Raw genomic sequence first — 19113 nt, 5'->3', positions numbered from 1 at the left:
GGTCTGATCAGCCGGAGTGTCTCCGAGAACATTTTTTGGTTACATGTCTCCGAGAACATTATCCTTTATATAATTAGAATCTCATGAATGGTGATTAATGTGGAAACGGAAATGGTGTGATTACAATGATGTTGGATGAGGAAATTGCAATAATGATTTGTTTACACCTCTAAATGAGGTGGAAAGAGGTGGAGGAGGAGAGAGATAGGAAGAAAATAAAAAGTAAGAGATAAAAAGTATAAGATGTGATAGATGATAAGAGGAGAGAGATAGAAATAAAAATAGGTGGAAATGAAGTGTATAAATAAAGAGGTGTGTATATATCATTACTCAGGAAATTGTGTGATCATATATTTGGAATTGGGCTCCAAGCACGTGTCTGTGGTCTAAATATTCATTACTCTCGTCATTGTCATTGGTATTCATTTTGTTGGTAACTCGTTTTAATTGTTTTTGGTCGATACTCATTTAGTATGAACTGATCCAAGTTGGGTTTGCACTCAACACACTTTGATCTGTTTAAGCCCATTCAAACTTCTCTCTCTTTTGCGAAGGAGAAATCAGATAATGAATATCTCTATCTCATGCGTGGATCTTTATAAACTTATCAATGCTACTAGGCCCAACTCTATCCTGCCAGATACCATTTCATCCTTCTATTAAAACTAAAATGCCATTTCGCCCTTAACTTTTCCACTTCTTCCACTTGAGTGTAGAAGTAAGAATCACTCAAAACTCTTGCCAAACAACAAAAATCTTTTTTTTTTTCTATAGATGCTTAGATTAAAACTCAAAGGATTGACCACGGACACTTGCATCAAATGGGTCAATATTGCAATAAGATAAGTAATTAAAAACAAAGCTTCATCACTCAAACTATTACATGAAACTAAAACACTAGGTGATATAAATCTCATACCTTCCAAAAGTCACTGATGAAACAAGCTATTAACTTTTGAAGGGAAACTATTTTTTTTATTATTTTAATCGGCTATCCAACAACACAACTCATCTTGCTCCGCCAAAATTACAATCTTTAAAGTTTCTCATCAACGCTAAAAATGTCATTTTAGCTACAATCAATGAAGTCAATGTGCCAATGAGAACTTGCATAGGAGGCAATACTTTAGTAAAAACTTTTACTAACATTGGAAATTAAATAGATGAAGGAGAAGAATATGACGGTGGTGGTAGTGGTAGTGACCACAACGATGGTTGTGATACCACCATCACCGCCAACCTCCACCACATCCACCATCGTCATGCTACCATCTTCCACCTTTGCCAACACGTAACAAACACCACTATCACCGCCATTAAATAACACTGACTTCCACCACCACGATTACCCAACTTCTCTATCATTGTGTTGGTGTGACTAGATATTCTCGTGATTTATCACAAATTAACAAATTGCTTTTAAATTGGTTTTTAAGCTATAACAAATAAAATTTACAAACAATTCTTTTAGACTATTATTTTAAGCTTTAACAGTTTAACTTGAAATTAACTTTTAAAAAAATTTCTAAGTCAAACAGTACATAAGAATGAAAAGATAATGTTGGAATGACAAGATTTTGCTGTCACATCTCTTATGATTAATCATGCACAATAGTCCTTAAGATATCATCTCATCCTCTTAATACCCATCTAGCCACATCAAAACCTCATCTTAAAGATGTGGATATACCTAATTTGTTGCTGCTTTAGCCAAATGAAATCCATCCATCACCCAATCATCAAGTTTTGTTAAGCTAATTTCCTCATAATACAAATGGTTTGTGCAAACACACGTGCTATACATAAGATTCCTATATAATTCTATTGAATGATCTTGAAATTTCTATTCCCTTTGTGAATGATTGTGTGGGTAGGAGAAGCACACACGTCACATGTACACGTGGCAACATTCAAGTCTGAAATTTGTAGGGTTGCCACTATAGAGAAAGGAAACAGTAGAGGGCATTTCAGTCATTAAATCCAGGCCTAGGGTTCTTTTTGGGCATAATCAGAGTCGGTTACACTCTCTCTCTATCTATCTCTCTGTCTCACTCTGTTTCTATCCGTTTCCTTTTCTCACTCATCACAATGCTGCTGCACTGCATTGTGTAGTGTTCCTTCGTACCACTACCAGTACCGTACCACACTGCCATTCCCCTTTTCGGTGATTCGGTTACTACCGTTTCATATTCATTCGATTCGGTGTTTTTCTTCTTCTTCATATATCAGTATCAATCACTCACTCTGTTTCTGTGTGTTGATGGGTATCATGGATCTCAAGGAGAAGGTTAGTGCTCTTGATTCTTTGAATCAATTGGAGCTACCTGGTTCCATTAATCAGATGCTAAATGTGATTTCTGATCTTGATTTCAGGAATGGTCATCATCATCTGTGATCAAAAAGTGTTGTGCTGACTGCAAAACCACCAAAACCCCTCTCTGGAGAGGAGGACCAGCTGGGCCCAAGGTGATTCCTTGACAACACAATAGATACCCCTTTTGGATTTGCATTCCATTTCACATTTTTGCAGCTTCTGGGTTCCATTTTTTCTTCTCTGTTTTGCTTCCTCTGTTCCTCATGTAAACACTGATTTAAACCCAACTTAGTAACGTTTTTACCATATTTGTTAATTTCTACTTACTGTTGTTTCCAATTTAGTACTGTTTTTGTTTTTAATTTGTTTTGGGTATATCGATTTTTTGTTTCTATTTAAGATTTTTTTTTTGTAAATTATGATCAGGTATAGATTTCTTTAATGCTTTTGTTTTGTTTGATTAATCATTTGGTGATGTTGTTTGTTGCAGACGTTGTGCAATGCTTGTGGAATCAGGTACAGGAAGAGAAGAGCGTGTACGGTGGGAATGAACAAAGGACAAGAAAGGAAGAGAGAGAGGGCGCAGAAAACGGTTGTTGTTGGTGGTGATGGTGATGGTGGTGGTGGGAGTGAAAGTGAAAGTGATGATTTGATGGAATCTTTGAGAATGAAGATAGTGGCGTTGGGTGAGGAGGTTTTGTTGCAACGGTCACCTTGGGAGGAGGTGGTGAAGAAACAGAGGAGGAACAAGTTGGGAGAGGAAGAACAAGCAGCTGTTTGTTTGATGGCACTTTCCTGCGGCTTTGTTTTCGCTTGAATGAATCCAAGGTTCAAGTTCAACAAACAAACCATTCCTTAATTAGCTAGATTTAAGGTAGATAATAACCTAATTAGTAATTAGTACAAAGCCTTTTGGTGTCTTATAGGCTAACTTTTTTTTTTAAGTTATAGCATTAGCATTGTAAAGGGATGTGCACACTTTTCTTATGTTAAAGAGGGTATTTCATCATATGATCCAATCTAGTTAGAGCCTAGAGGGAGTGAAGAGCCTTCCATAACAAAGGATTGGCTTTTCTTTTTCCATTTTCCTTTTGCTGCTTCTGTTAATAGCTGCAAATGTGTCCAGTTCAATTAGTTATTATGAATGTGAGTATTCAGATTTGTGGGTGATTTATAGTATAGTACTCTCTGTTCCTTTGATTATTCACCATTTTTATTAGTGGTTGCTGTAGCATTTTATACTTGTGTTTTCGTTTGGATAATGTATGAGGTGGAGTAACTATCATTTTTGGCCCATCATATAGGTTAAGGTATGTTTTTGTCAAAAGAATCTGATTTTGGTCTGAATCTACAAGTCTAACATTGAGATTTGGGCTTTGGATCAAAAGGGGCCCATAACTAAATGGCATCTAGAACTTCTGTGGTCCAGGACATTCTCTTAAATTTGCATATGTTTGGGCTTCCAAATTTGGGTGGGACATTATAAGAGTTAAGTCATTTTCTTCTTTCCGATAAAAGAAGCAAGAGGGAAAAATAAAACAGAACACATGTTTTAGTAGAAATTGTAGAATTAGGCTGATCTCAATGAGCTCAAAAAGATCAATACAAATAAATTTGACCGGTTTTTATTTTTCTTCAAACTCCAACTAAATCAAAGGAAGAACATATGACTCTGCAATGTCGTAGAAGCCACAAATATCAACCATTCAACCTAAGGTATGCAAGATGACAAAAAATAAAAAACGTATGCACCCATCTCAAGTAAAGCATAATTGCACATGATATATCTTGTTGGATCACATCATCACTGAAGTGTGTGCGTGTCTTGTTGGATCACATCATTTACCCAGTATTTTGTTCATATAATTCCAACAGTTTCGACATGCAATTCCATCACGCGGAGGATCGAATGAGCAATGCTCATTACAATACTCAGCAATATCTCTCCAAAATGTTTCTCCTTTCTGGTTTTTCCCCACAACACTGCTTGTTCCACAGTTAATCCACCCACTAATTAGCACCATATTTTGTGCAGTGTTCCATGCGGGTGCATGCGTTTTTTTGCTCTTAGGAGTGACTTCATTGACTTCATTATCAGCTGACCCGTCACCAAGATTGACTTGTGTTGAAAATTCCGGAAATTCCGGTCCATCAACACTAGGAAAATTTGCACGAACCATTGGCATATAACCACTAGACTGGGGTGTTTGAGATGGATATCTCACAGATCCATAAGATGGATGAAAGTTTGGAACAAATGATGACTGGTTCGAATACTGATTTGGATCTGGATAATAGTTTGGATTTTGAGGATGTTGGTTGGAGAATTGATGTGGGACTTGAAAATAGTTTGGATTTTGAGGACGTTGGTTGGAGAATTGATGTGGGACTTGATAATTGGTGGGATTTTGAGGACGTGGGTAAGAAAATTGATTTGGATCTTCATAGTTGTTGGGATTTTGGTTGGAAATTGGGTAGCTTGAATAATTCTGGGTGTTGTAATGGTGATTGTTGGGATCCATTTCAAAACAAATGCTAATAGAAGGATAATAAGATGGTGAGAGAGATAATAAAGATGGGGAAAAACTTGGTTTTTTTTTCTGTGTCCAAATCTATCAAACCAAGTCTCTATTTATAGAGAAAAAAAAGTTATGAATTTTGGAAAAAAAAAAAAAAAATTTCAACAAGATAATTCAGTTTAAAGTTTTTTAAAAAAAAAAATCCGGCTGGCCAATGGGACGCTGCCACGCGTCCCATCCTCACCCACTCGGTCTTCTCTCTCCTCTCCCACTGACACGCCACGCGCGTTGTCGGCGCGTGTCCTGCACGCGCCTAGCGTTCTCCAATCCGGAGCTGCCACGTGGCTCCGGATGCTCCTCTCAACAATGTTGAACGGTTTCAACATTTTCCCAACTTCAACAACATTCAACAGACCAATGCAAGGGCTAAACATGTTTCAACAACATTCAACATCAGTTTCAACAGACCATTGTACATGGTCTTATGAGTGAGATTTTTTTGTTTTGTTTTAGATGAGTGAGTGAGAATATACTTCCGAATATAAGGCCTCCTGTAATTTCACATGAGATTTTCAACTTTTACTAGCTATATCATGAAACAAAAATAATAAATTACAAGATATATTGTTTAGTTTGCAGGTGACATAATTATTTTTGAAGTTAAATCCTTCACATCCCTTTTAAACACTCAAATTTGACCTGGGTATAAAAGAGATAAATAAGAAATATGATGAATAGTGTCATAGAAATGTAAGAGGGAGTGGGAGTGAGAGTGAGAGAGAGGTAGTTTTTTTTTTAAGGATCTTAAACATTAAGAAGAGTCAAGACCAAAGGCCAATACATTAGTTTGTAGTAGGGGTGCACATGGGTTGGGTTAGATGGATTTTGGTCAAAATAAAATCCGAACCGATCAAAATTGGCTGGGTTGGGTTGGGTTGGATTTCACGAATTTCTTCTTCGGACCCGATCCGAACCAACCCGACGAAGTTTGGATTGGGTTGGATGGATTTATTGGGTCACTATATTAAAATAATAATATATCCGAAATATTAAAAAATCTTGTAAAAATTAGGCTTAATTCCATTTTGGGCCCCTGATCTTTCAAAAATGGGCGATCTGGGCCCCCTGTGTTTAAACGTAGCGGTCAGACACCCTAAAGTTTCAAAAAAGTGCGTTCCAAGTCCTTCTGTTAGTGCCGTTTGTTTGACCAAACGGAGCCAGTGACGTGGATTTTCTTATTCATTTTAACATTAATTTTTTTACACAAAAATTCCCCCCCCCCCCAAATCAGAAACACGATTCTCCCCAAATTGTAAAGCCTTTATTAATTAAAAAAATTCTAAAATTTCATCCCCAAATTGCAAGAAAATCATCAGATTTCATCACAACCAGATTTCCAGATTTCATATATTGATCAACTATCAACCAAGGACCTCCATTAAAATCCCGCTTCAGATCATCCAAGCTTAAAAATCATATCTCCAAGCCAATCACTTCCATGTGCTATTCAGGTGCCACAGACAATGAAGCCTAATAGTCATGAACTTGTGACCCACCATTATATCCAAGAGCTTGACAATCACAAACTGCCACCGTGGAAGGAAGTTCTTGCGCCTTACTTCACGAGAGAGGATAAGTTCAAAGCAAAAGGGATTTGGCTCGCCACGCACCTCTGCTTCCAAGGGAGGAAAGGATGGGAAGGGAAGTTCAGATCTTTCTCCTCCTGATTTCGATTCCATGGCGTGAGAGAAAGAAGAAATTGAAACGCTGTTGAGGCGGAGAGATGGCGAACACAGCAGATCCAGAAGGCGTTCCCTCACCACCACCACCATAATGACATCCCCACCGTCCCTTACACCCCACTCCGCTGCAAGTCATGCTCCTCCCTCCTCAACCCCTTCTGCATCGTCGACTTCACCGCCAAGATATGGATCTGCCCCTTCTGCTTCTCCCGCAACACTTTCCATCCTCACTGCGCCCAAATCCAGAGGAGAGAGAGATCGAGAGAGAGAGAGCGAGAGCGAGATGCAGAGGAGAGAGCGAGACCGAGAGAGCGAGCGAGTCTGAGAGATTTGGGGTTGTGGGGTGGGGTGATGTTGGGGTGAGGTTGAGGAAGCCATGGAAGGAGGAAGGAGGAAGAAGAAAGAAGAAGAAAGAAAAAGAAGCGTGAAAGAGAGATGAGAGGGGTAATTTTTGGGTAAAAAAATAATCTTAAAATAAAAAAGTAAATCCACATCACTGCTCCGTTTGGTCAAACTAACGGAACTTAACAGAAGGGCCCCGATCGCACGTTTTTTGAAACGTTGGGGTGACTGACCGCTACATTTAAATACGGGGGGCCCCGATCGCTCATTTTTGAAAGATCAGGGGCCCAAAGTGGAATTAAGCCTAAAAATTATTATAAATTCAGAAAAAGTTATAAAAAGTACTAAATATGTTATAATACTAAATAGCATGAAAAAGACACAAAAAGTTATAGAAATAATACCACATAAATGACATATAGTCAAATATCATGAAAATATAAAACTTCATTACCAAATGACATGAAACAATCTAATATAAATTGTATCTAAAAAGTGAAAAACAACACTAAATGTCATGTCATGACACTTAGAACTTAGATGTCTCTAACATGCCAAATAACTATATATAAACATGTAACAAATAACTACGAACAAATACTCTAAGTTCAAATATGACAAATAACTACAAATACTTAAGTCTTAAAGTTTCAAAAAGTCATCACTCCGACACTAGCACTCCAAGTATGAGTAAAATTATAAAAATTATTATTATATGTATGGATTCTGGGTTGGGTTGGATGGATTTGAACTGAATCCGAAATCCGATCCGAACTTGGTTGGGTTGTAGTAAAATCCATCCGACTAACCCGATTGCCCGATCCAACCCGCATTTTTTCTATTGGATCGGATTGGGTTGGGCGGGTTCATTGGATTTACCCGGCCCATGTTCACCCCTAGTTTGTAGCATTAAGAATTTAAGATAGTCCCACCTGGAGCTTCTTATTTCTTAATGTCAAACAAAAGACTGAAGATTTGTTCTCCAAGAAAATTATGCGGAAATCAAGATCTGAAGCCAACACCACCAAAGACTATCTGAAGGAAAAATACTCAAACTTCGAAGAGAGTACCTCAATAGTAGCTGAAGTAACTAATGCAACACCTCATCGTCACGAGCCGAACACCAACAAGAGTCACCTATATATGAAACAAAGGCATCAAAGTTGAGTTTGTAAACTCCTTTGTAAGGACGCCACTGAAAATTGTGAATTTCTAGGTATGAGAATGAAGAGACATCTTTGAAGCCACGAGGGAATATGAACGCAAAGCAGTAACACATTACATTAAATTAAATTCTCTCATTTTAAATGAGTAATAGAGCATGGCTCACAGTCGCAAAAAGAGATGGTAAAATTGAAAAGATAAAGGAAATAAAAGCCCTAGCCTAACCATCCTTGAAAAACAGGACCAATGACTCATATCTCTTATGAATCTAATTTGAATTATGAAAAAACATTATTAGATTTAGAAGGCTTATGTTTTTTTTTTTGCTTTTAGTTTCCTCAAGGTCTTCCTATAGGTCGTCCATGGATTTGATATGAGGCTAAATTCTTAAAGAGCTCAACTATCAACAAGTTGTGCAAGACCTTATTGGCATGAAGCTAAATTTGAACTATGACATCATTGGATTTAGAAGGAATATATACTATAATTTATGAAATGTGTATTTTGAAAAATGTGATTTTATATAAGAATGATAGAGATAAATCATGAACAATGAATCTAATTCATCCTCAAGCCTATAAAAAAATGTTACATCCTCAAAATTTAGAAAATATCAAAATAAGTGAATGTTTAGTTTTCAAATTAATCAAATATTGAATACCTCATAAATCAAAATCACTATTTCCAACACACATTTTGTTAGATTGGGTGAACGTGCAAGATGAAGGGAAGAGAAGTTGAGTGCAGTTGAAGTGAAAAAAGGGGCGATCCGCAACTTACGTTGTTGAACGGAGCACGCTCCCAATGTTCTGTCCCAACTTCTTCTCTCTGTCATTCTATAACTACCCATTATCGTCCAAATGCTTTTCTTCTCAGTTTCATTCACATCCTCCTTCAGGTAACTTCTCATTCTTCTCTGTTTCAATCTTTTCTTCCTGTATTGTTTTCATACATTTCCGGGAAAACCCAGTTATAATTTGATTGAAACAGGTCGCATTTTGTTCCATGCCGTCATGCCCATATGTTGTTTGGATAAATGATGTAACAAAATCCCGCAAATGTGTTGTGTTGACCTTTTTGTTTGCTCGCTTAGGATTAGGATACTTTGAGGTTGGGATTTCATTGGAAAAACAGTGTTTGTTTGTGTGTGTGCAAGTTGAAGATTGTGAAAAGCTGGTTCATGGAATGTGATTAGTGTACTATTTACATCTCATGAATCCCTTTTAGATTGGTTGATTTGTTTGCATAATATGGGTTAAATTTTGTTAAAATGTAAGCTTTCTGTTCAGTGTTTGTTGTAGAGTTAACCATTATTGCATCCATTTCAATTATGTGACATAAAAAATCATGAGTGTTACCTTATTGTTGCCACTGCTCTGCATATTGTTTTACAAATTGATGCTGATTTTTAAAGGCAGGGCTGTGATTGTTCTTGTTCAATGAATTTTGTGATGTCAATGATAAACCTGCAGAATTTCTCCCCTTGAAGTTGTGTGCATTTCTTTTAGGCTGGGGGAAATATATATATTGCTTCTACTTTTCAGAGGGTTTTTTTTGCTGGCTCTATATGGAAAAAGCCATATTGTATTGTAATTCAGCATAGATGTGGTTTCTTACTCAATAGGGTTTCTGCCATTCTTTGTTCTGCTTCAATAAATGATATATTTCATGCTTGTAAGGGGTCTAGTTGTCATTCTTGGTAAGAAAATTTTCTTTTTTGTTTGATATCTTTCTTTATTCTTCATCAATTTGTAAGTTGTGATTACCAGTTATATATTCATGGCTTTCTGTTATGCTGGATTTAGCATTAGAAGATCCTACCTGTATATGATACTTCATGCCTGTTAAGGATATTTTTTTTTTTTTCGTTTATCACATTTTTCTTTATTTCACCTTCATTTCAGGTTGTAGCTGTTTGCTAATTTAATAAAGGATTCTTGTAGTTGTTGTTATTGAATTCAGATGAAGACTGGATCGATGATTTTTTCGTTATTGCAACTACCTAGATGCAGAATACATAGCTTAGCTAATTATTGGGGTGAAACCTTCCCCAGCTTCAGTAACCCTCAAAATAATTCTAGCATCAGGCTGCTTAGTTCTAGAATCAATGGGCTTCAGGAAGGGCACAGAAAGAAGTGGACTCGAAGACCTATAACTACAAACACAGAAGGCAAGGGGGGCACCAAATCAAGAAGTACCAAGCATGAAATTTTAAGTGAAACTACTTTGACAAGTTCCACAGTAAGTGTAAATAAAACACAGCTAGGTGAATTCCAGGATATTCAGTACTGTGACGTTAAAGAGATTGCTCAGAAAAAGAACTTGTCTAGCCTAGTCACTGTTATTGCTTTTGATATTGAGACCACCGGGTTCGGCGCTAAGAATCATAGGATCATTGAGATTGCACTTAGAGACCTTCAGGGTGGTGAAAATAGCACCTTCCAAACTCTTGTAAATCCTCAACGCTATGTTCCTAATTCAGATGTTCACGGCATTACTAATCAGATGGTGAACAGCCCTGACGTTCCAAGGTAACCTATATCTCTCTGGCTCTTGCATATTTTGGTCCTTGAGTTATGCTCGCCTTTGCAAAATATAGTATTCCTCTGTGTCTCTATAGCATAACCTCATCTTATGTGTGGAATTTTATTTGATAAGCCAATGTTAAAAAAAGTTTAAATATTGGAGTGTTTAGGGGTTGCCTGGTACTCCGAATAGTCTCACATCAAAAAGATGTGGGGATACCCTGGAAAATATCCCAAAAAGATTGTAAACATGGGAAGAACACTGGGAGATTGTAAACATGGGAGGGTTTAGGGGTTGCCTGGTACTTTTGTTTTCGTTTTGACCACCATGTTTCCTTAGATATGATCAATTGTGACCACAATCACTAGTTTACTAGGGGATTTATGAAACATTGAGCTCTTCATTTTTCAATTGTTTTAGTGTGTTTGGTAGACATTAGAACAAGGTTCTTTTCTATGTTTTGTGCATATTAAAAGTAGCACATAACATAAGGTAGGAAAAGTGGTACATTTCAGTTCTACCTAAAGGGTTGGAACTTGGAACCAGAAAGGATTTGTGTTTTGTTGTGTTCTGTTTGTGTGCCTAATGCTACCCAAGACTGTATACAAGAGAAACAGCATATATAATATCTTCTCACATTCATTTATTGAAAATGCCTTTCTTCGGAGTGTTTTTGGGTGGTTATGGGTAGAATTTTCCTCAAGTGGATAACTGGTTGTTCGGTTCTATATATGGGGGTTAGTAGCCCTTTAATAGTTGACTAAAGACCACGGTTGTGCAAAGTTTAAACTGACAAGACAAACACCGAAGGTGTTGACGAGGACTTTACCAACCTTGTACTATGGGTTGAAATCAGTTACTAAATGTTTTTTCGAGTGCATTTAACTTTGGAAAGAATCAGGAAGAATCAGATTCTATATGTTTCTTCTTTATCACATGTTTCCAGTAACTATCATGTTTCCCATTTGATTTTCAATTGATTTGTTTATGTACATTGATGATTGAGTCTACTGAAACTATTAATTAATTATGCAAAGGTCATGTTTTTGTGCTCTCATGGATTTTCTATAGGATGGAGGACCTTATTCCAATCTTGTTGCACTATGTTCGAAGCCGTGAGAAACCTGGGGGATATGTATTGTGGGTTGCTCATAATGCTCGCAGCTTTGATGTACCCTTCTTCATCAATGAGTTAGGTCGTTCTTCTGTCAAGATTCCTAGTAATTGGCTATTTTTGGACACCCTTCCTTTAGGTCGTGAACTAATGATGAAGTTGAAGGCGGAGTCTGAAGGTATTACTATCTTTCTCTCTGTCTCTCTTAAGGACAAAACTTACATAAAGTTCTTTATATATATTTCATCGAGTTCTTCAACCATAACTGACTTGTGGATAACTTTTTTAAATTCAATCACCGATTCATAACAGAGTCATTTTTTATCAGAAAATAAAAATCCACGTGTCATTATTTGAGCGGCGAATACAAATAACAAAGAACTTGATCTAAGTTTTTTTTTTCCTTCTCTTAACATCACGCACACGCGCTAACAAGTCCTTGCTGTTTTTTTTTTTGTATGAAAGCCTTAACTTTTTACGGTGTCCCAGAGAAAAAACCTCCAGCAAACCTTGCTGCCCTCTGTGAGCACTACAATGTTAAACTAAATGGAGCAGCTCACAGAGCCATGGTGGATGTGGACGCATTGTCTGTAATCTTTTCCAGGTTGACTTTTGATCTGAAACTGACCCTATCTGACCTTGTCGAAAAATCATTCCAAGAATCAGATATTACCAAGAAGAAGAAGAATTCAGACTAGTTTTCTGACAGTGTTTTTTGCATTCATGTTGTGACAAACATAAATTATTTGTAACAAAAAATGTACTTCTGAAGTTACTTGTAATTGTTAACCTATTATTCTTTAATGAAATCTCATTACCATGCTCAAAATTTTGAAGCTTTTGCACGGGGATACCTATGTGTATCTGGAGCCTTGGATTGGAAGGAAAAGGAGAGGGTTGGCTTATGACTTATTAGTTATATTATATAAAATTAGAGAAAAATCTTATCTTTTCAAAAAAAATAAAGAGAAAAATCTTTATTAATTTTTGTATGGATATATATTACTTTTTGTATGTTTAGAAACTAGGTCGATTTTAAATTTGGAAGGGACCTAAATACTTTTTTTTTTTACTTCAGGACCCAAATCGTTAGTATATGCTATATGGTAATATGAAGTAATATCAATGATTTTTTTTTTGAAATGAAGTTAATATCAATGATGAAACTACAAACATGCAAATATTTAATTTAGATAAAAAAAATGTATTATATTGAGTTATATCATGCAATTTGATGGTTAAATAGATTAAATTTAATCAGAACTTGGAATTACTAGCAATATAGTACTAGAATTGTAAGTTCAATCAAGTATGAAATTCACTTAAAAAGTATATATTGTAAGAAGTTATCGACTTTAACACATTTCTTGCCTGAAGAATGTTATGAAAAGTATCAATAAAAAAAGAGAATGAGAAATGCTTTCATTGAGAGTTGAACTCAAGACCTCCCGCTTACTAAACGGGTGCTCTAACCAACTGAGCTATGAAAGCACGTTGAGACAATTGTCGATTTAAAGGAATATATAATATTGTACTTAAAAGTTCACTCTTTTTTACAGTGCTTTAAAGTTGAAAGTTCATTACTTCCAGCAGTTTATATTATTGTTTGTACTTGCCACACAGTGATACCCAGAAAACTTGCTAAGCTCAAAGCTTCCAAGCCAATAATTTGAATAATATTTGTTTTGAACATAATTTATTTCAAAAGAAAAATAGTACTCCTATCATGAAATGTGTCATAAATATTTTTAGGAGTTCTTATTTAATAAAGAAAAATAATTAGAATATGTAAAAAGCGGGTATGTAACTACAATAATATTTACATATGCTTTTTCAAACAATTGCATAAGCGATTCTACTATATGATAGACTCAAGCTCTTCCAAATGAGGCTTTACTTTAACTCTCCTAAAGTGATTCATTTGTTTCATAGGAGCCACGTGGTTGATTCAAGTGGTATATGTTTGATTTTTTTATTTACATAAATTTCATGTTGATAGCGATACATCAAACATCCATTTTCAACTTTCTCCTTATATCTTACGGTTTAACGCATGTCAATTGTTTTTGTTCAGAAATGTGGAGACATCTACCTTGTCAGTGGAGGATAAGGAAGAAAAGGCAAAAATATGTGAATTTGTTCAAGGGATGTTGCTGTCCACCATACTTGATGACATTTTGTGAAGGAAATCCATCTGTGGTGGCTGAGTGGCGAACTTTCGCATATGCAATGCAATGTCTGCAACATCGTATAGTATGTCTAGTGAACTTGTCCATGACCATGTGATCAACAAGATGTGGCAAAATTGGATTTAATTTATGTTCTATGTGAACTCAACTTTTCAGTTCATTTAATTTCAGACCATAAAGAGTTCAAAAAAAATTTCAGACCATAAAGCTTGAATGGAATAGATAAAGTTCCTTTCCCATTGCAACAACTTATATTTGCATTATTAGTCTTTCCAACATTTTGTCATTTCCATTGGCAAAGACAGGATACCTCAACTTCAGATAAACCTCGGTAAAATGTTGGTCATGCCAGTGCTGGTTAAAGGAAGAGAGGGATTTTAGGACGATTTGATTCCTCATGTGAAATAGTCACTTTATAAGGTAAAGTAAATGCGCATTTACTGAAGAAACCATTTGTTGCTTAACTGTGAGATTTTATAAAATAAATGTATACATTAGTTTCAATATCAGTATCTTAACGTTTGATCATCTTCTTTTCTGATGTATCAAAAAACGTTTGATCATCTTCCACAGGTGTGTGCCAAAGTCAACAAATTGAAGTTTAGAATAAAAACACAAGCAGCCTTTCTGCTAAACGTCAGTCAATCGTATTCATGTATGTATAAAAAAGTAAATAAGCTATTCTTGTCCTAACTGCTAACAAAAAGGTGAAACTATGGATCCCATTGTCAGAGAATAATATGCCTAAAGTCCTAATCTTAACCACTGTGAAGACATTGTTGTGTCCAGAATCTTTTTCACCACATCTACTACAAAACGATCAAAGCAAGAGGAGCAGCAATCTTTAATCAGACTAGTTTGTTCACCAGCTATTTGTTCCATGTGGTGACAGACAGGTGGTGGGGCCACAGTGCAAACCTCACTCTTCCTGTGCTCTAGACCACAAGCTGCCAGTAGGGTATGGGTAGAACTCCTAGCAATGTCCTTGAAAGTACTATGGCCTGAAATCAATACATAAAAGATTTCCATGAGATGATCAAAATGTAAATGAATGGAAACCATGATACAAATTCCCTGTAATAAGAAATCATGATGAAAACATTTCCCCTGTTTGATTGATAGAGGATTAACACACACTTACACAAGGGTGACTGAAAAAATTACACTTACCTAAATCAATATCTCGAGATAAGCTCTGCAGATGGCTTTTAACCATCGCCCGCACCTGCTCCTTTACAATGTGAAAGTTACTTTCTTCTTTGATAGCAGGGGACAAACTACTTTCAATGGCACTGTTTGGTCTGCTGCTGAACTGATGGATTGGTTGATGATCTGATAAGGTGGGAGTTCCCAACAGTCCAGGCCATAGAACCCCATTTACAGGCCTGTTGGAGAGCATAGTTGAATCCTCAATAATTGGCCTTCTTGAATTGCTTACTATTGTGGAGAAGGGATCTCCATTCTGCATTAATGGAGAAATATCATTGCGTAATCTCTCCTCAACTAATGTGTGATATGATGTTCCCACATCCTGTGTCCTTGTATGTTGAGTGGTGGGTTCCCTGCTTTGATCAATTTGAGTGTTTTGCAGGTTACTGGTTGAACTCAGAGCTGAAATACTATTAGTTCGGCCAGTTGTAGAAGTCATTCTATCTGTTGAAAGTAGCTGATGAATTTGACGGTGTATCCAGCGTCTCTCTGATAGAGTTCCTCCTCCAGATGCTGGAGAAGCTCCTTCGGCGCTTCTGCCAGAAAACCTAGAAGATGAAAAATGCCTGAACCCTTGACTAAAAGATGGACCCGGTGAAGAAGTCAAGTTGAGGTCTATACTTTCTTGAGAATGAAGAACAGGTGATGATCTAACAGATGGGTTTTGGGTTGACACCCTTGAATCAGCCACGCGTTCTTGGATTTGAGAGTTTAAAGATGCCAAAGCAACAGGTCTACAACCATCACAGTACCAATTACCTTCAGGCACTTCCCGCCCCAAACCAACACAATATGTGTGTGCAGGGGAATCACAGATATCACAGAGTAACATGAGGCCATCATCGCCACCTTGATGGCACTCTGAACAAAGTACAGTCTCATATGGATCAATATAGCTCCTGAGTTCTTCTTCAGAGGGCTGATAAACCTGTATGTGAAATTAAATAATTTTTTACCAGGATCAACTGATTGAGGAAAGTGCACAACAATAAGCTAAAATTAGAACCTGCAAGAAGAAAAATTTATATACCTGATCACGTTCGGGCACTTGTATGACCACTTCTCTCAAATCAAGCCCTGCTGTTGATCGTGTAGGTTTATTGATTGTTTTGAATCTCTGCTTACACAAAGGGCACCGAGTTTCCACCTTTGACCACTCCATAATGCAAGTAAAGCAAAAATAGTGAGTGCAACAATCTAGTACTCCCCTCACTCTTCTTTTATTTTCTTCAGACAGGCAAATTCCACACACCTGCTTTCCCACTTCACTTTTTGAATCGCCCACCTTTTCTTTACCCTTTCTTCCTTGAGGTTCCTCAGACTTTTCCTTACCCTTCCGGCCTGGAGGCTTCGGTTGCTGATTTAGATCTTCATATACTCCAACCTCTTCATTTTCCATTAGAAGGGAAGCACTTCTCAAGTTTCTTCTTAAATTTGAACACAATTTCTTGGCTTCTCTCACCTGTTCTCTTTCTTCTTCAGATATAGTAAACTCATAATCAGATGATACCGACACACAATGTGAATCTGAATTGGAATCATCAATAAGCAACCTTCTCCTTTCCCGGCCCCGTTTTTTCCTACCATTTATCCCCTTGGCTGGGCCACTATCTATCAAACCATCTAGATCATTATCTTGTACTTTACCCCTTGATTTTCCATTCTTTCGTCTTTTCTTTCTCAAGGGATTCTTCGAAACTCTAGATCTCCTCCTTTTTCGACCTCGGTTAGAGGTCACCGAAACCCTTCTCCGCAAAACCTTCTTGACCGCTTTCATGCTACCATTTTTCTTCTTCCTTTCCCTTGTTTCTTCTTCCTCATCCGAGTAATCTTCTTCCTCTGGTGTAAATTCTTCATCATCTTCATCCTCATCATCATCGTAATTGAAATCCTCATCTTCATCTTTATCCTCATCATCATAATTGAAATCCTCATCTTCATCTTCATCTTTAACTCCTTCTCCCTCTTGTTCTTTTTGTTCTTCATAATTGAAATCCTCATCTTCATCTTCAACTCCTTCTCCCTCTTGTTCTTTTTGTTCTTCGTAAGTAATCCTTGCCCTCTTTCGCGGGGTTTTACTCGCACCTTTCCGCTGATCACACATGCCATTTTTAGGCTTCGATCTCTTGAATCTCCTCCCCGCTCGAATTCCCTTCACCTCCTCCTCCTCCTCCTCTTCATCCCCCAAATCTATAAAACCATCAAAACCCTCCTCGGATGCACATTCATCTAACGAAAAACAATCATCCTCCGGACAATCAGACACACCCCCACCATCATCCGAAACCACATAATCCTCATCGGAATCATCGGAACCATCTTCCTTCGACCGAACCTTTCTCCTAATAAAGTGTCTGCCACTACCCTTTCCTTTTGCCATCTGTTCCCACACACAAACACAGAGTCAAAACGCCAATTTTATCAGAAACCCTTTCAAAGGCATAAACATGAATCAAATCACATCATTCTATCGACATCCAAGTTTCAACCTTTAATATAAATTCTGAACTGAAATGCAGTAATAAACTAATAAGTAATAAAATAAAATCATTGGCACCTAATAAGAGTAAAGATCTGATTCAGCAATTAGCATAATACACATACAAAAAAAACTAATCAATCAGCGAGATCCCACAATTAATTATAAGGGATTATGCCAGCGAAGCAAAACGAAAACGGAAAATCGTAAGAGATTAATGAAAATATGTGAATTTTCCATGAATTTAAAGTGAATCAAAAGCAGAACCAAACAGAAAGAGAAAAATCAATTGAATTGAAAGATGAGAAGAGATTGCGTGAATTACCTGACTGGGCTGGGAGAGGTTTGGAGGAAGAAAGGAAGAAGAAGAGGAATTGGGGTTTGGAAATTCCAGAAAACGTTTATTCCTTGGGTTTTGATATATTTATACGCTTTCTTATCGTTTGGTTTCGTTTCCTTCACATTGACAGAAACGAAGAAATGGAAGAAAGAGAGAGAGAGAGAGAGAAAATACATTTAACAATTTAGCGAGAAGAGAACGTTCAACCGGCGTCCCATCCATGCGACCTGACCTGCGCGTGTAGGTCACGCTCCAAATTAGTAATTTCTAATTTGTTTTGAACGTAGTATTATTAATTCCTTTTAAGTCTCTTTTAAATCCTAACAAATGATTTTTATGGGGTTTAAACTTGTGTCAAATTAGGGATTTAGTCATTGAGAGGGTTCGCGCGCTGCTACGGTGGTACTGGAATGCGCTCATGGTTCAGATTCCTCGAGGTAGAAACACTGCAGCGAATTTGTTGGCTCGTCAGACTGTGAGGGATGGCTCGCCGTGTCGTACTTGGCACCTCCCACCCTCTAACTTGATTCTCTTGTTGTTGCAAGATGAACTAGAGTAGCTTTGTTTCTGTTTTTCAATTCCTCATGTAACCAAAAAAAAAATTAGGGATTTAGTTTTTTTTTAATGGAAAAATAAACGAAAGAACTACATGCTAAAACATCCTTTGTTAAGAAGGATAGAACTTTCTCCAAATGTGTGTTCAAAATAGTGATGTCACACTACAAAGTCGATCCAATTTCAGCAAGGTAGCCAGTGCAGGCTTCTTTATGATTATGACTAACGCAAACTTCCCACCTGCGGAGTCAAGATATCGTGAATCTCAATAAGGTTTGTAGCACAAATGTGGAACTTGGAAGTATCATTTGCTAAAGAATTGACATTATTTAAACAATTCGTTTCACACACATCTTTCCTAAAATTCATGTCTCATAATAAGTCGAAACCATGTCATATCTTAAGGCATTAATTTCAACACAAACAAAAATCTCCTTCCCTAACACCAATATAAAACTTGCACTTCCAATATTTATTATTTTCGGGAATCAACTCTCTCATGTCTATTTTGTGGCTAGTGGCTACATCATCTTTCCTCTTCTAACCAAAAAATACTAAAGGCTACATCAACATTAAAGAAGACACAACCCAATGGCGATTCTAACCACTGCGAGTACAAT

The 19113-nt window shown here is 37.0% G+C and overlaps 3 protein-coding genes and 1 non-coding gene across 5 annotated transcripts; 2 read left to right on the top strand and 2 right to left on the bottom strand.

The window, feature by feature from the left end:
* Positions 1 to 1827: 1827 nt before the first annotated feature.
* On the top strand, positions 1828 to 3517 carry LOC130730909 (GATA transcription factor 15-like). The gene is made up of 3 exons (XM_057583050.1): positions 1828 to 2287; positions 2374 to 2466; positions 2805 to 3517. The coding sequence occupies exons 1-3, from the start codon at positions 2261 to 2263 to the stop codon at positions 3129 to 3131; spliced, it is 447 nt and encodes a 148-aa protein (XP_057439033.1). The 5' UTR covers positions 1828 to 2260; the 3' UTR covers positions 3132 to 3517.
* Positions 3518 to 8775: 5258 nt separating this feature from the next.
* LOC130730908 (exonuclease DPD1, chloroplastic/mitochondrial) lies at positions 8776 to 12550 on the top strand. Of its 2 annotated transcripts, none has more exons than XM_057583049.1 (4): positions 8776 to 8979; positions 9986 to 10612; positions 11679 to 11899; positions 12211 to 12550. In XM_057583049.1, exons 2-4 carry the CDS (start codon positions 10044 to 10046, stop codon positions 12417 to 12419), a joined length of 999 nt encoding a protein of 332 aa, XP_057439032.1. In that variant the 5' UTR covers positions 8776 to 8979; positions 9986 to 10043; the 3' UTR covers positions 12420 to 12550. The 2 variants fall into 2 exon arrangements, with proteins under 2 accessions (XP_057439032.1, XP_057439031.1); XM_057583048.1 differs by having other exon boundaries at positions 12187 to 12550.
* Positions 12551 to 13138: 588 nt separating this feature from the next.
* On the bottom strand, positions 13139 to 13212 carry TRNAT-AGU (transfer RNA threonine (anticodon AGU)). Its single transcript has one exon. It is a non-coding gene; the product is annotated as a tRNA-Thr (tRNA).
* Positions 13213 to 14486: 1274 nt separating this feature from the next.
* Positions 14487 to 18098, bottom strand: LOC130730907 (uncharacterized). Its single transcript, XM_057583047.1, has 4 exons — positions 17924 to 18098; positions 16150 to 17499; positions 15081 to 16047; positions 14487 to 14911 (listed from the first exon to the last, which is right to left on the bottom strand). Exons 2-4 carry the CDS (start codon positions 17497 to 17499, stop codon positions 14655 to 14657), a joined length of 2574 nt encoding a protein of 857 aa, XP_057439030.1. The 5' UTR covers positions 17924 to 18098; the 3' UTR covers positions 14487 to 14654.
* Positions 18099 to 19113: the final 1015 nt, after the last annotated feature.

Source organism: Lotus japonicus, chromosome 1, assembly GCF_012489685.1.
Source record: "Lotus japonicus ecotype B-129 chromosome 1, LjGifu_v1.2".
NCBI classification, from domain to species: domain Eukaryota; kingdom Viridiplantae; phylum Streptophyta; class Magnoliopsida; order Fabales; family Fabaceae; genus Lotus; species Lotus japonicus.
This window is presented reverse-complemented; position numbering and strand designations above follow the sequence as displayed.

Bases quoted from the DNA above. Each gene is read 5' to 3' on its own strand.
- LOC130730907 (XM_057583047.1), bottom strand. From the start codon at position 17,499: ATGGCAAAAGGAAAGGGTAGTGGCAGACACTTTATTAGGAGAAAGGTT. The intron at 16,048-16,149 runs GTATATAAATTT...TTTCACATACAG, and splicing joins AAGTGCCCGAACGTGATCAG to GTTTATCAGCCCTCTGAAGA. The intron at 14,912-15,080 runs GTAAGTGTAATT...TATTGATTTCAG, and splicing joins ATCTCGAGATATTGATTTAG to GCCATAGTACTTTCAAGGAC.
- LOC130730908 (XM_057583048.1), top strand. From the start codon at position 10,044: ATGAAGACTGGATCGATGATTTTTTCGTTATTGCAACTACCTAGATGC. The intron at 10,613-11,678 runs GTAACCTATATC...GATTTTCTATAG, and splicing joins AACAGCCCTGACGTTCCAAG to GATGGAGGACCTTATTCCAA. The intron at 11,900-12,186 runs GTATTACTATCT...TTTGTATGAAAG, and splicing joins GTTGAAGGCGGAGTCTGAAG to CCTTAACTTTTTACGGTGTC.
- LOC130730909 (XM_057583050.1), top strand. From the start codon at position 2,261: ATGGGTATCATGGATCTCAAGGAGAAG. The intron at 2,288-2,373 runs GTTAGTGCTCTT...TCTTGATTTCAG, and splicing joins TCATGGATCTCAAGGAGAAG to GAATGGTCATCATCATCTGT. The intron at 2,467-2,804 runs GTGATTCCTTGA...TGTTTGTTGCAG, and splicing joins GAGGACCAGCTGGGCCCAAG to ACGTTGTGCAATGCTTGTGG.